General features: G+C 36.0%; 1 protein-coding gene across 1 annotated transcript in view; it reads right to left on the reverse strand.

Moving 5' to 3' along the window:
* Positions 1-14,243, reverse strand: part of LOC149221043 (uncharacterized) — a 232,396-nt gene extending 218,153 nt beyond the window's left edge. Inside the window, exon 1 of the mRNA XM_089382898.1 lies at positions 13,530-14,243. Coding sequence (XP_089239024.1) covers positions 13,530-14,216 — 687 coding nt within the window. The 5' untranslated portion in view covers positions 14,217-14,243. The remainder of the gene's footprint in view (positions 1-13,529) is intronic.
* Positions 14,244-14,642: the final 399 nt, after the last annotated feature.

Raw genomic sequence — 14,642 nt, forward strand, 5'->3', positions numbered from 1 at the left:
TTCTCATCTCCATTGAGGATCTCAAAGTAAGATACCCCAATTTTCCCTAGATTGTTGCAGGATATTTCAATATGATAAGATCTCTCTCAGAGAAAAAGGGAGGTATTAGATAGCTAGGAAGAGACTCCTTAGATTTCCATAATTTTATGATGAACATGGGGCTAGTGGACACTATAACAATAAATGGAACCTTCACTTGGAACAAGAGGGGAGGAGCTTCTCAAGTTGCTTCCAAACTTGACAGATTTGTTATTTCAGAGGACCTCCTTATCGCAGTCCCAACCATGAAAGCTTCTATTCTTCCCTTTGGAGGATCGGATCATTGGCCTATACAGCTAGAAGCCACCTTTATGGGCACACCCAGAAACAGACCTTTCAGGTTTGAAAACGCCTAGCTATCTCACCCTGAATTCATCAGTAATATTGAAAAATGGTGGAGAGAAGATATGAATATCCAAGGCACTAAAATTTTCATGCTCCATCAGAGACTCAAATACATCAAATCCAAACTTAAAGAATGGAACAAAAAGGAATTTGGTGATATCTTTAAAGCCAAAAAAGAAGTTGAGTAGAAGCTACAAGAGATTAATCAGATAAACATCATAGATGGTTTTACCGAGGAGCCGCTAAATCTTACTGACTCTTTGTAGGAAGAATGGGAAGACCAATGCTTGCAAGAGGAGTTTTTTTGGCGGCAGAAATCAAGGATACAGTGGATTAGGGAGGGAGAAAGGAATACATTTTTTTTTCATAAATGCACCATGGCTCATAGGGCACATAACAGAATCACCAAGATCAAAGATTCTCAAGGAATAAAGCTTGTCTCTCACAACGATATGGAATCAGTCCTTGTACAACATTTCCTCAATATAGTAGAGGAACCCTTGGAGGATAGATCCAGATTCATTGAACAATTCACTCAATACATTCCTCAGCTAGTCATCAGAGAAGATAACCAAAATCTTAATAGGCCAGTGTCGGAAGAGGAGGTCAGCGGAGTGATCAATGAAATGCAAAATGGAAAAGCCCCAGGCCCAGATGGGTTCAATGTGGACTTTTTGAAATCCTACTGGGAAATAGTAAAACAGGATATCCTTGAGGTTGTGGAAGACTCAAGAAAATCTAAAAAGGTTCTGAAGGCTCTTAATGCTTCCTTCATAACTCTGATCCCAAAACAGGAAAATTCCATGACTCCGAATGGTTTCAGACCCATAGCCTTATGTAATGTGGTGTACAAAATCATTTCCAAAGTGATAGCTAATAGACTCAAGCCCCTTCTACCATCTCTCATCTCGGAGGAGCAAACGGGCTATGTGGAAGGAAGACAAATCCTCAACAACATCATCCAAGCACATGAGGTGGTACACTCTCTCAAAAGCAACAAACAATCTGGTATGATCATTCAGTTGGACCTAGCGAAAGCCTATGACAAGCTAAGTTGGTCTTATATAAGAGAAATTCTAAGGGCCTATGGCTTCGACCAAAATTGGATAATATGGGTTATGGCACTTGTCACCACGACCAGTTTCTTTATACTACTCAATGGAGCTCCATAAAGAAGCTTCACACCATCCAGAGGTCTCAGACAGGGAGATCTGCTCTCACCTTTCCTCTTCATTCTCATGATGGAAGGGCTAGGTAGAGCATTCAAAGTGGCAAATGTTGAAGGACGAATCCAGGGTATCAAACTCACTGAAGATGGAGCGGCAAATACTCATCAACAATTTATGGATGATACGCTGCTTCGGGGTATACCCACAGTCAGAGAAGCTAGAGAGATCAAACATATCTTGAATGACTTTGCTATGGCAACAGGCACAGAGGTAAGCCTCAACAAATCCAAAGTTTTTTTCTTTAATACCAATATTGCTATTCAGAGAAATATTACCAGAATTCTTGGGTTTCAAAGGGAACAACTACCTTCCAAGTATCTAGGCATACCTCTTACTGATAAACCTTTGAGCAAGAGTGTGTGGGAGCCAACAATTAACAAACTTTAGGACAAGGTTAGGAAATGGACACACAGGTCACTAAATTTGGCAGGATGCCTGGTGCTCACACAAGCGGTCTTGCAGGCTATTCCCATTTTCATGTTCTTAGCTCTTCCTTCTCCTAAAGGCATTATGCAACAAATTAGGAGTATACAAAGGGATTTTCTGTGGGGTAGAGGTGAAGAGAAAAAGAAGTGGGCTTTAGTAGCCTGGGACAAGATTTGCAAGCCCAAAAACCATGGTGGCTTGGGGCTTCATGACCCTGAAACCCTTAGTAGAGTTTCGAGAGCCAAACTTTGGTGGAGATGGATTAAGGAATCGGCAGCTCCCTGGGCTAAGCTGTGGAAACAAAAATATGCCAAGTATTGGCAGGAAAAGGATCACATTAGAATGTCAGGGCAAATCAGGGGCTCCCATATTTGGAATCTGGCCTGGGAGAATAAAAGTATTGTTCAGCAACATAGCTTCTGGGAAATTCGAGCAGGGAACCTAGCAAGATTTTGGGAGGACAACTGGCAACAGGAACCCAACCTATATAAGGATGAATTAGCAGCTCTCAAGAGAGACACAAATAACAAAGGGTTGATTATGGTTAAAGATTTCTGGGACCAAGATAGGGATAATGAAAAATGGAGGAATTGGAAGGATCTGGGCCACAGTGATGACAGTCCTTTGAAGGTCCTGGCAAGAATCCTTGCCCAGGAGCTAGAGCATAGAAGGATTCTGGTATCCTCCTTACCTGACCAATTAATATGGGGAAAGAACACTGAAGGCAACTTTAACCTCAAAGAAGCTAAATAGGAAGTAACATGATTTAACTATCTGAATCTTGATCTAGTCTGGAAGAAACTATGGCAAAGCCCCCATTGGATGAAAATAAAGTTATTCATCTGGTTAATGCATCAAAGGAAAATATTAACCTGGGAGAATCTATAAAAAAAAAAGCTTTATTGGCCCCTCCCGATGCTATCTCTGTGGCTCTCAAGAGGAGATGATGGATCACCTTCTCAACCTCTATCCTTTCACATCAAACGTATGGGACTGGGTGGCCTCAATCTTTAGGCAAACAGATAGGGATAGTCTCAGCATTTCCAATACTTTGAAGAACTGGCAGGTAAATTTCTCAGGGAATGAAATTATTAATAAATCCTGGATTCTAGTACCAGGCTTTGTTATCTAGAATTTTTGGAAAGAGCACAATAATCGGACCTTCAAAGACAGAGCAACAGAGCCCCAACACATAATTTCCCAAATTTTGAGGCAGCTCAAAGACACAATAAGAAGCCTGTTGAGGAATCTTCCTAAGGATCCTCCTCTGCCCCAAGAGGCGAGCATTATTATGCATTTGGGTCTCCAATCCATAAACCCATAGGGCTTAATCAAGGGAGTAAGCCAAATTAATGCAAATATTAATATTTGGCAGCCTCCTCCTCATGGCTTTCTAAAGGTTAATATAGATGGAGCTTCTAAAGGCAATCCAGGGTTAGCCAGCTTTGGAGGGGTTATAAGAGATGAAAAGGGTCAAATAAAGAAAATCTTCCATGGCCACTTGGGAAAGGCTACTAACAACATGGCAGAGCTCATGGCACTAGAACAAGGCTTGGAAATTTTGTTAGTTTCTAATTTGCACAATGTCATCATAGAAGCAGATTCAGAATTGATTATTAGAGTGGCCAAGAAAATATGTAATGGTACTTCTCCAGATAAAGTTTCAAAGCACTGGAGGCTTTTGCAAGTCTTTCACCGTATCCACTCCCACCTGCAAACCTTAAAAACTGTCAGCTTTGTCCATGTGAAGAGGAAAGCTAACATGTTAGTGGATCGCTTGGCGAACGAGGGAGTCACCAACATGGATAGGGATTCTCGATATGAATGGGATCTAGTACCCCCAGAAAAACTATTGGAGGACTGTCTCTGTCAGGTAGACAAAGATATAGAGCTATGGATTCACAAGAAGGACTGAGATGGTACAGAAGACAGGAGGGAGGATAGGGTACCCTAAATTGTCTGCCCTCTTTGGGTATGGGTCGCAATCCGCAGCTCAGTATTCCTTCGGACCCACTATGGAAGTACTATAGGTTGGGTCATCCATGGAACAAAACATTAGGTGGAAATGTTGATGGTGTTTTGGGTTTAACAACGATTTTGGGAGGATGGCACAAGAACCATCTGATGCATGAGATCAATGGCTACCGCTTGGCGAAAGAGTGCGGTAGTTATTCCGCGAGGCGTTATTTTCTAAAACCACAAGAGGTTTATCCAGCGGGGTCTAAGTGGTATCGGGTTTTGTTTAGGAAGGTTCTGATTCCACTCTTCGTGTGACACGTAGCAGGGAGAGGTGAGAGAATACCACTCTCATCGGATGGTTATCCCTCATGTGACTTGTCCACCCGATATCTCCGTAAACTGTTGGATCATCAGCGGGAGATCAACGGTGTATGTTTGATCGTGCAAGTTCGCTTGGTGTCTTGGACTCGAAAAAAGTTTAGAGGGATGGAATAAAGTTTTCGTCGGGTCTGTAAGAATGGTTTGGTGTGGGTTGTTGTGGGCCCGCGTTCAGTGCGTGTCTAGTGGATACTGACAGGTCGGTTCGGACGGTGCGCGGTTCTACAAGCTCTATGAAGTTTCTAGTTGATCTTCTTTGTTGGAAGTCTGGTGGACCCTCACTTGTAACTTCTTTTGAGGGCTCGAATTCTTTCAGTACTAGACAGCATGACCAGATGGTCTACTGATTGCCTATTGTCCAGAGTAAACGGAGGTAACTCCCTGGTTGTTTTGTTAGGACTTCGCATGGTTTTGGATGCGTGGTTCGGTATTTTGACTGCACAACTACCTATTGAACTCTCACGAGGCTGCAACTTGTAAATTATGTATTTTTAACTAGATTAATAGAAGGTCCTACTCTTACCTGATAAAAAAAAAAAAGAATAACTAAAGCAATTTTATTGATTAAAGGTTTTGAGAATGATGAACTATGATAGCAACACATTCCACACACTTATCATTATATCCATTGAAGTTATTAATGTGAATTGTGAGGAATTTAAAATCAAACTCATGGAAGAATTATTGATACGATATATTTGGACAAGGGGATATTAATAAAGGTTTTGGGATTCTCTTTTCAATAGTTTGGTAAATTAGGAGTAAGAAATAAAAATTGTAAATTTTATTTTCTGTGTTTACATATCATTACATGAACCTTGAGAGATTTTATTTTTCTATCTACAATGGATACTTTGATGGGTGCATAGGGGACATATGGTGTTTGGAGTTGAGTATGTTAGAGTGCTTTATTAGGTATTTTATCTTTTTTATAGACAAAATAATGATGAATTAGCTAGATCCGAAGTGGGATATATTTTATTGGGTTCCCCCTCTCCTCTTCCAATTTCGTTTTCCCATTTGTGGTGTAAGAACTAGATTAGTGAATGGAATACATCAAAGATTATTGGGGCCTAGGAGTTAGGGAGGAGGCTTAATATGGTCATTCCTTCTTTTCCACAACCCAAATATGATCTCTTCTTTGTGACAAGGATACACACCTAGTGCTCTTCACTTGTTACAAGGATGAAAACTTAGTGTTTATTGAAATTCTTGAATACAAAGTGTTTGATGAAATGCTTCACTTCAAGAAAACTACTAGGCTGGCCTTTATCCAAGAGGGTTTTAATAATAGAGGTGTTAATGATCCTGTGGAGGCCTTTAAATTAGTTTTTAGGTCATATGAAAGTAATATTATCCTATTATAGATACAATTATTAGAATATGTTGCATCCATTGAGCTAGAACTACAAAAAATAGGGGGGTCTTAATGGCTTGAAAACACCTTTTATATGCTGGTAGGTAGTGGTATGATCATTTTTTCTTTCAGATTATGAAATTGGTAAGGATTCAATGTTAGTATTGGTTCTTCATCTTCATGGATATGTGAAAACTCATTAGGGTGTCGTCTTAACCATTTTTTAATTTTTATAATTGCACACAACAATGTAATTAAATCCAAAACCATCATAGTATATATAAATAACTTCACCAAGAATACAATATAAGGGAGCATGCCATGAATCCATAAATCATACATAATTACACCATGAAATCAAGATAATCATTAATGCATAAATAAAACATACAAGGAAAATACTTGTAACTCTAAGTTAATTAGATTCCAAGAGCTAATCCAATAGTTCTCCAACTCCAAGTAACCAATCTTCTACCGATGGTTGGAGGATGTTGGGGGTTGAGGGATCACACCACAAGGGATTCACTGGGGGAGCAATACTATACCACGTGCATTCATATTGGGGGATATATAATGATGAAAAATGACATAATATATTGAGCATATAATAGGGGGTAAATGGTTTTTATATTTAAAGGTATAAAAAACGGAGCTCAAATTATTGAAAAAATTTAAAGGGGTATAAAAAATGTTAATGAAAAAAACAGTACCTACAATATCTAGTGAAAGTAAGGGTTTTTTTAATTGGGAAGGAGTATTGGGTTCATATTGGTACCGGGTCAAATAATTTGATTTTTAGAGGTATTTTCCAACATGTAGTCAAATTAAGGGTATTGTTTAGTATGCCACAAACTCATGTGATATGTCAGATGTCCATTGAGTGAAGCCCCCATGGATCACACTAAGGGTCAATTTCCTTTCAACCCATGAAAATACCTTCACAATTGTTACCCCTTGAGTAGGGATCTTAGCTTAATGAGGTAAGGGAGGTAAGGACATATAATAAATCTCTATAAATAGCTTATCCCATACTTATTGGTTATGGATGTAGGGATATTTCTACCATTCAAGCATTGGATGCATACTCTTAGTTGGTCATGTAACATACTTAGTAGCGGCACCCTAAAAAAATAACCTACACAATTTCCAAGAAATATTACATATTAAATTATTAGCTAATTAGTTTTAGTGTGGTGAAGAGGATCCTCAACTTTTTAGCACTCCCAACCCCATGAGGTTATAGTGTGTAGGGCTCTTACTATTACACCCAATCCCTAGTGATTGTACCACACTTGAAAATGCCATCTTGTAATGGGCCCAAAATAATGGTAAGGGGAGCTATGAATAATATTAGCATAAGTAATCATAGTTGGTCAAGTATACTCCCAACCATTATTTCACAAAAACTAGATTATAATAACCAATAATATGCTCTACCGAGTTCAAAATTTCAAATCACACTTTCTCACATAACAATGAGACATTCTCATAACATTTTGTCAAGAGTAATACAACCCCTTATGTAAGGCAATAAACTCCTTATATATTCTTTCCTAATGTAACATCTTCTCAAGTTTTGGCTCTTATCCTTTCCCCTTCTCATGCAAGGGTGAAATTGGACCTATAGGTGAATTTACACGTGTCAAGAATGTGATACAAGAAAGTTAGAACACTTTCCCTTTTTTCTTTTTACTTGAGTGAAATTTGAGTTTATTTTTAGAATGTTTTTCCTTTTCCCAAAGCTTCCTAAGCTTTATGATATGACAACCATCCTCAATGAGTTATGAACCTTTCTCTTGAATGTATTTCTCCATACTATCCACCAATGTATAAAACTGGAGTATACTAGTCCTTCCATGATAACAATGCATGCATGCATACATACATACATACATACATTGGTATCATGGAAGGTAACAATGGATTTTAATTACCTTTTCAATTGTTTGGAGAGAAAACAAAAAGATTGTTCATTTAATTGTGAACCCAAGGTTCATAGGGGAACTTGTGAATCATTGTGCATTATATATGCTAGTTCAATCAAGTATGTTTCTTGAAGTTGTAGTAAGTAAATGATTATCATAGTTCAATATATATTGATTCTTTTACAATTCGCCAAGTAATATAAGCCACGCCTTCAATCCAATCCACACTTGTAGGAATGTAGAGCACACTGTCTGATCTATGTTGCAAGAAAGTAAGTTGCAAGAAATTAAATCACTCTTGCAGGAAAAGTAAATCACACTATCATCTAAAGGCGACTTGCATAAATGATAAGAATAATCTTTATTTTTTCAATTAATATGTAATTTCACGTGCAACATAAATGCATTCAATTAGAAATCATTAACTCACAATTCTTATAAAGAAATTAAAATTGTAAACCAAATGCATAAAATAACTAATCCAAAAAATGTTCAAGAAAACATAAATGTTAATATTATGGAATCAAAATAATGTTAACAATAAAACAAATTTACAACAACATAATAGAACTGTTAAGATTCTATAAATATAGTAATGTTAACACTACAACAAATTTACAACTATGGGAGTTGCAGAAAAAACCCTAAATCATGCAATGCTACAATTCCTTCAAGAAATCAATAAGTGATTGAATAAAGATAAAATTAACAGCTAAGTTGTAGTAGCACACCTATAGTTTAGAGTTACAACAATGTAATCTATCGAAGTTGCAAAAATTAGTAATTTATCAAAGCTGCAACAATTAACAATTTAGAGTTGCAACAATATTAAAAATAAAGTACATACAAAAATTAATATTGAATAGAAATTAGAACTACAACTACGTTATGGATATAGATTGTACCTAACTAAGGATGGGAAATACCTCCTTAGAAGAGGGAATGGTTAGAAAATAAATAAAATATGATTTCTCAACACACCATTACTCAAACTAGAGAAATTGAATTGTAGAAACAAAATCCTTAGTTCTGATTACAAGCTACTAGTTTCAAGCTTACAGGTTCTCTATAAATCAAGGATAATAGGGGTTTTTATACTAAATAGCTTCTATCTAAATAAACCAAATAGGTGGATGGACATCCATGAAAACTAGGTTGTTCATCTTATTACATTGGTTTCTTTAGAAAATGGTAAAAACATACATATATTGACTCAATTTAGCTTTGCGATAGGTGGTGTATGAATTAGATCATTTTCTTGGCCATCCACTTGTTCTTATCATTTTCCTACAATATAAAATGTTTTTTAACCCACCTGATTGATCCGAAATTGATAGTTCAATAGTTGACTGTCACATTAGCACAATAGACATAGATTTGTAACACTATTACCAAGGCTACAACAACGAGAAAAACAAAGTGTTGCAACAATCACACCATAGTGGTAGCACAAGTTGCAAAAACGATGTTATGAATAGCATGAGTCACAATAGTGAAAAATGCATCCTCGTGTTGCAACAACAATGAGGAGTTGCATAATAGTGAAGAGTTGCATCAACAATGAGGGGTTGCAACAATAGTGAGGCAACAACAATGAGGAGTTGCATAACAGTGAAGAGTTTCTGCAACAATGAGGGGATGCAACAACATTGAGGAGTTGCAACAATAGTGGATAGTTGCAACAACTTTAAAGACTTGGAGAAACAATGAAGAATTGCAACAACTGTGGTCACATCTTGGAGTTTCAACAATTGAACCTTGCCCAAGTAGAGATATTTGCAACACCTATGAGGAAATGCAACACTTATGCAGAGTTGCAACTAATATCAAAATCCTACATTGAGTAGTACTTGTGCTGTCCTTGAATCTTGTATGCCACTATTAATATAAAAATACAACAATTATCGAAAAATGTGCCCTACGATGTGTGATGGTTACCTGTCTATTCTTAGCTTTAAAATCTTCATTTTAGGTAGAGCAAGCCCAATGCTTATGAATGTTAATGACCTGTAAAGGTATGCACTATTTCCCTCTAACCTAAAAAATACTAGAATAACTATGTTGTGTAATTATATGGGTTGCTACCTAATCAACATGGTTATTAGTGTAAGGCATAAATGCTCTCAACTTTACATCCCCCACAAAGTGATTGGAGTTCCAAATAGAATCATGAAATAACAAGACACTATGTTGATAGATCTCACATAAGAGGCTGTTCTCCTCATTTCTACAAGCATAGTAAGCCTCCAGAAATGTGGTTGAGCTTGTGATTTCAATTGGCTTACTAGTCATGATGGATTTCCTATGTAACATTGTGAATTTCTCTATAAAAAACATGTTGTGACATGTATAAGGGGCCTTGCAACTAATGACAAATTCTACTAGTAGGCTAAGTTGTATTTTCTATATTTCCAAACTAATGACATGCTTATCCAACTAAAAAAGCTTCATCTTCTCTTCTTTTTCTTCCTCCCATATATTCATGCATGTTTCATAGAAAATGACCCACTTTTCTCTCATACTTTTGATAATTTGGTGATGATCCTAAAGGGCATCACTCCCTCCTCATATGAAGCCAACAATTGGTTTCATTTTACTTCCATTACCTTCACCAATGCATACATATATACATTGGTATCATGGACAGTGGATTTTAATTACCTTTTCATTTCCTTGGAAATACAACTAAAAAAATGTTCATTTAATTGTCAACCTGGAGTTCATAAGAGAACATGCAAACTATTGTGAATCATATATGCTAGTATAATCATGTATATGTCTATTGTAGTAAGTAAATGATTTTCATACACTTGTCATAGTTCAATACATAAATATTCTTTTACAAATTTCCAAGTAATATAAACCACACCTTCAATCCAATCCATATTTGTAGAAATGTAAAGCACATTGTTTAAGTAAATTGAAGTAAATGACTCTTGTAATAAAAGTAAATCACACCAGCATGTAAAATTAACTTGCACATGTGATAAGAATAATATTGATTTTTTGTAATTAATTTGATGTAATTTCACGTACAAAGGAAACACGTTCAATTACAAACCATTAAATTACACTTTCTTGTAAAGAAATTAAAATCGTAATCCAAATGCATAAAATAACTAATCTAAATTGTTTAGGAAAACATATATGTTAGTATTATGGAGACGTAGCAATGCTAACACTACAACAAAGTTACAACAACAAAATAGAATTGTTAAGATTCTAGAAATATAGTAATGTTAACAGTACAACAAAGTTAAACAATAGGAGTTGCAACAACAACCTTGAGTTACGTGATGCTATAATTCTTTCAAGAAATCAATTAGTGAGTAAATAAAGACAACATTAACATCTAATTTTTAGTAGCACACTTGTAGTTTAGAGTTACAACAATGTAATCTATTGAAGTTGTAACAATTAGTAATTTATCAAAGCTGTAACAATTAATAATTCAAAGTTAAAGCAATATTACAAGTAGAGTACATACAAAAATAATAAAAATAGAAATTAGAAGTATAACTGCATTATGTGTATAGACAATACTTAATTAAGGATGGGCCCTACCTCCTTAAAAGAGGCAATGGTGAGAAAAGAAATAAGATGCGATTTCTCAACACACCATTAGTCAAATTAGACAAAATTGAATTGCAAAAACAAAATCGTTAGTTTTGATTAGAAGTTACTAGTTTCAAAATTGCAGGGTTTGACTTTGGGAAAATGAATTTTATTAATAAGACAAGTCAATTATCTCAAACAAAAATTACAAACTAGGGTAAATCTTCTTATTTCAAGGTTATCATGCAAAGTATATGGAGACATCATTTACTAGTTGGCATTAGCTAATTCCTAATGCTACGCTTTTTTCTACAAGAACTAATACACAATCAAATAATAGTTGTCACTTTTCACACTTGTAGGAATGCAAATCAATCTCACTTTCAAACCCTCATTTTCATAAAAAATATATTGCACACAATGTTGGAAATGAAATCACACTTGCACAATAAAATAATACTCATTCATCAAGACCACCCTAATAGTAACAACAATTGAACAATGATAAAATAATCATACTTAGTAGGATCACTATGGGAGTAATATGTTGAAAAAGAAGCAATCTACATTAATATTATGCAAGTTAAATTAACTAACAATATAAATAATGTATTAGCAAGAATATGTAATAGCAATAATTTAAATTATAATAAGAACTGAATTAACATAACCTGCAAATAAATTAATATGAAACAATTATCTACTTCTACTAACAAAACAACTACTAAAGAGGAGGGCGTTTCCTCCCTAGCAGTGGGATGGTGATTTAAAGCTCACAAACTAACAATTCAAAGATGCACATAATGTTGGAAATGAAATCACATTCACAAAATAAAATAACACTCATTCATCAAGACCACCCTAATAGTAACAATAATTGAACAATGATAAAAACACTTAGTTAGTAGGACCACTCCGAGAGTAAATATGTTGAAAAAAAGAAATCTACATTAATATTATGCAAGTTAAATTAACCAACAATAACAACAATGTATTAGCAAGAATATGTAATAGTGATAATTGAAATTATAATTAGAACTGAATTAGCATAACCTGCAAATAAATTAATATGAAACAACTATCTACCTCTACTAACACAACAAACCCTACTAAAAAGGAGAACCCTTCCTCCCTAGCAGTGAGATAGTGATCCAAAGCTCAGAAACTAGCCATTCAAAGATAAACCATGAACTTGCAGAAATTGCATTAGTTTTGGAAATAAAGTTACAAGATGCACACTCTGAAAATGATGATGCCTCCTCTTTATAACCTAACTTATAATACTAGATTAATTTCCAACCTTCTCTTTTTCCATTCATTTATACAAGAGAAGTGTAGGGGGGAAATTAGAACTAATTCCCCAAATCTGGATTATAGCAGCTATGAACTTATTACAAAATATTGCTTGGGTTTGTTTTTGGTAAATCTTGGTTGCATAAAATATAAAGATTAAAGATTAGATTAAATTGGATTGCGATACCATAGAATCATCTTAGAATATGATGGAGCTATTTTAGTTTATAACTGGTTTCTCTATTTGGGATGTAGTGTGTCAACGACTACAACAAGAAATATGTTCTTCAAATAATCACAAGTTGCCCCAAATACACAATCATTTTTTAGAAACTAGTTGCAATTGACTTTATTGAGGATGTTAGGAGAAAAACCCATGTTACAGATTTCCAGGATTCATCTTAATTTGTCTACAAACCATGTCCAAATTTGGTTACTGATTATGCCTAATGTGAGCTCTTTGAAATATAGATCATGAGTTGAAGCCTAATAAAATTGACTTAAATATGATTTAGTTAACACAAATCAATATCAACATCCCTAAGAATAAACCCATAAACCCATTTTCTAGAATTCTTCATAAAGCTATATATATATATATGCCAACCATGGAGGAAGATAGTTATATACTGCAACAAAATAGGCCATTCACGCCGCAAATAACGTTGGAATCTAGTGTTTCTAAGTAGACGAATTGGCTTCAAGCGACATTGCAAATCTGCCGGAAAATGGCACGTTCACATGGAAACCTTGATTTGACCCGTGAATAACGCCTGGTATGGCATCGGGAATAACGACGAGAATAGCGCACGAAATAGTTTCTTCCATTCTTACTTCCACTATTGTGTCCATTTGTACTTCTAAGTTTTCCGCTAGTTGTGCTTCCTATTTTGCATCTAGTATTGCATCAAAATAACTTTTTTTTTTCTTCCTAATTAACGAGAAGTTAAGCTTCCATCATAACGTCAACTTTCACTTCCAATCTGTGAGTGCCATGAAAAGGTGCTATAACAAATTGAATACCTCGTTGGGGTCAACTGTGACATTCTGCTCTTCCAGTTCCGTCGGCTCCTTCACATCGAGTTTACTCCACAACTGAACTATTGTGGCAGTGGAACCAGATGGAATTACACTTAAGTCGTCTGTGATGAAAAAGTTGACAGTCTTCTTCACATATCCCGTAGGACGTACTGAATCTTTGGTGGCTGCGAGGGGGTTGTCCTCCAACTTCACTTCACAGTTTATCGCACGGCCGCAGGAGGAACAGTTTACAGTCCCATTTTGGGTGCTGAGACCGTGTGTACCGCTGTGCCCTGTACGGGGGCACACATAATACTTGGAAGCTGGAGCTGGAGTAGAAGATTTAATGTTCAATGTGTCAATGGTGTGGGTTGTGGAGAAAACCTTTGGGTCTAACAAAACCGCTTTTTCCGCTTTCATGAGCGACGCAGACAGACTCTCCACGCTCTTATAAAGATTTGTGATGCAGCAAACTTTTGTGTCATCCTTCTCCTTAGTGTCCTTGGACACCAGCGCCTGCTTGGCAATGGCCCCAGTTGGCAGTACGAGAAAACTGAATAGCAGATCAACCGAATCCTTCGCTGCTTCTGCGTACATTATCTTGCCACTTTTCTTACTGACCATCAGTTTTATGGTGATGGAATTAGCAACCTTAGGCTTGGCCGTAGTTTCAGACTGATCAGCTGCCATGGCAATTCTCTGCTTCTGTCTAATGATATCTGTGACGATGTTAAAACTGCAATTAGCCACGAATTTAAAGAAAACGCCCACCAAAACTAGAATATCTGGTTCAGCAAATCAGTTTATTTTATTAGGGTTACCAGAATTTTATTTTTGTTGATATTTATTTTTGTTTATCAAGTTGTTTGTGATTTACCAGACTAGACTTTTGATTTGATAAACGGGTACAATAGAAAAGCGTTTAATCTGTTTGAAGTCACTGCTGGGGATAGGACCCAGTCTTTGACTGGTTTTTTTTTTTAACATGTGTAGTTCCTTTAACGCAAGGCAGCACAACCACTACGTCACTGATAAGTCACTTATTGTAATAGTGAGACTTAACACCAAATTATAAAGGTTATTTGGTAAGCATATAGTGTTTTTTTCCCTCAAATA

Source organism: Pinus tabuliformis, chromosome Q (assembly GCF_031772625.1).
Source record: "Pinus tabuliformis cultivar Carrire ecotype Pingquan chromosome Q, CPIR1, whole genome shotgun sequence".
Classification (NCBI taxonomy): Eukaryota; Viridiplantae; Streptophyta; class Pinopsida; order Pinales; family Pinaceae; genus Pinus; species Pinus tabuliformis.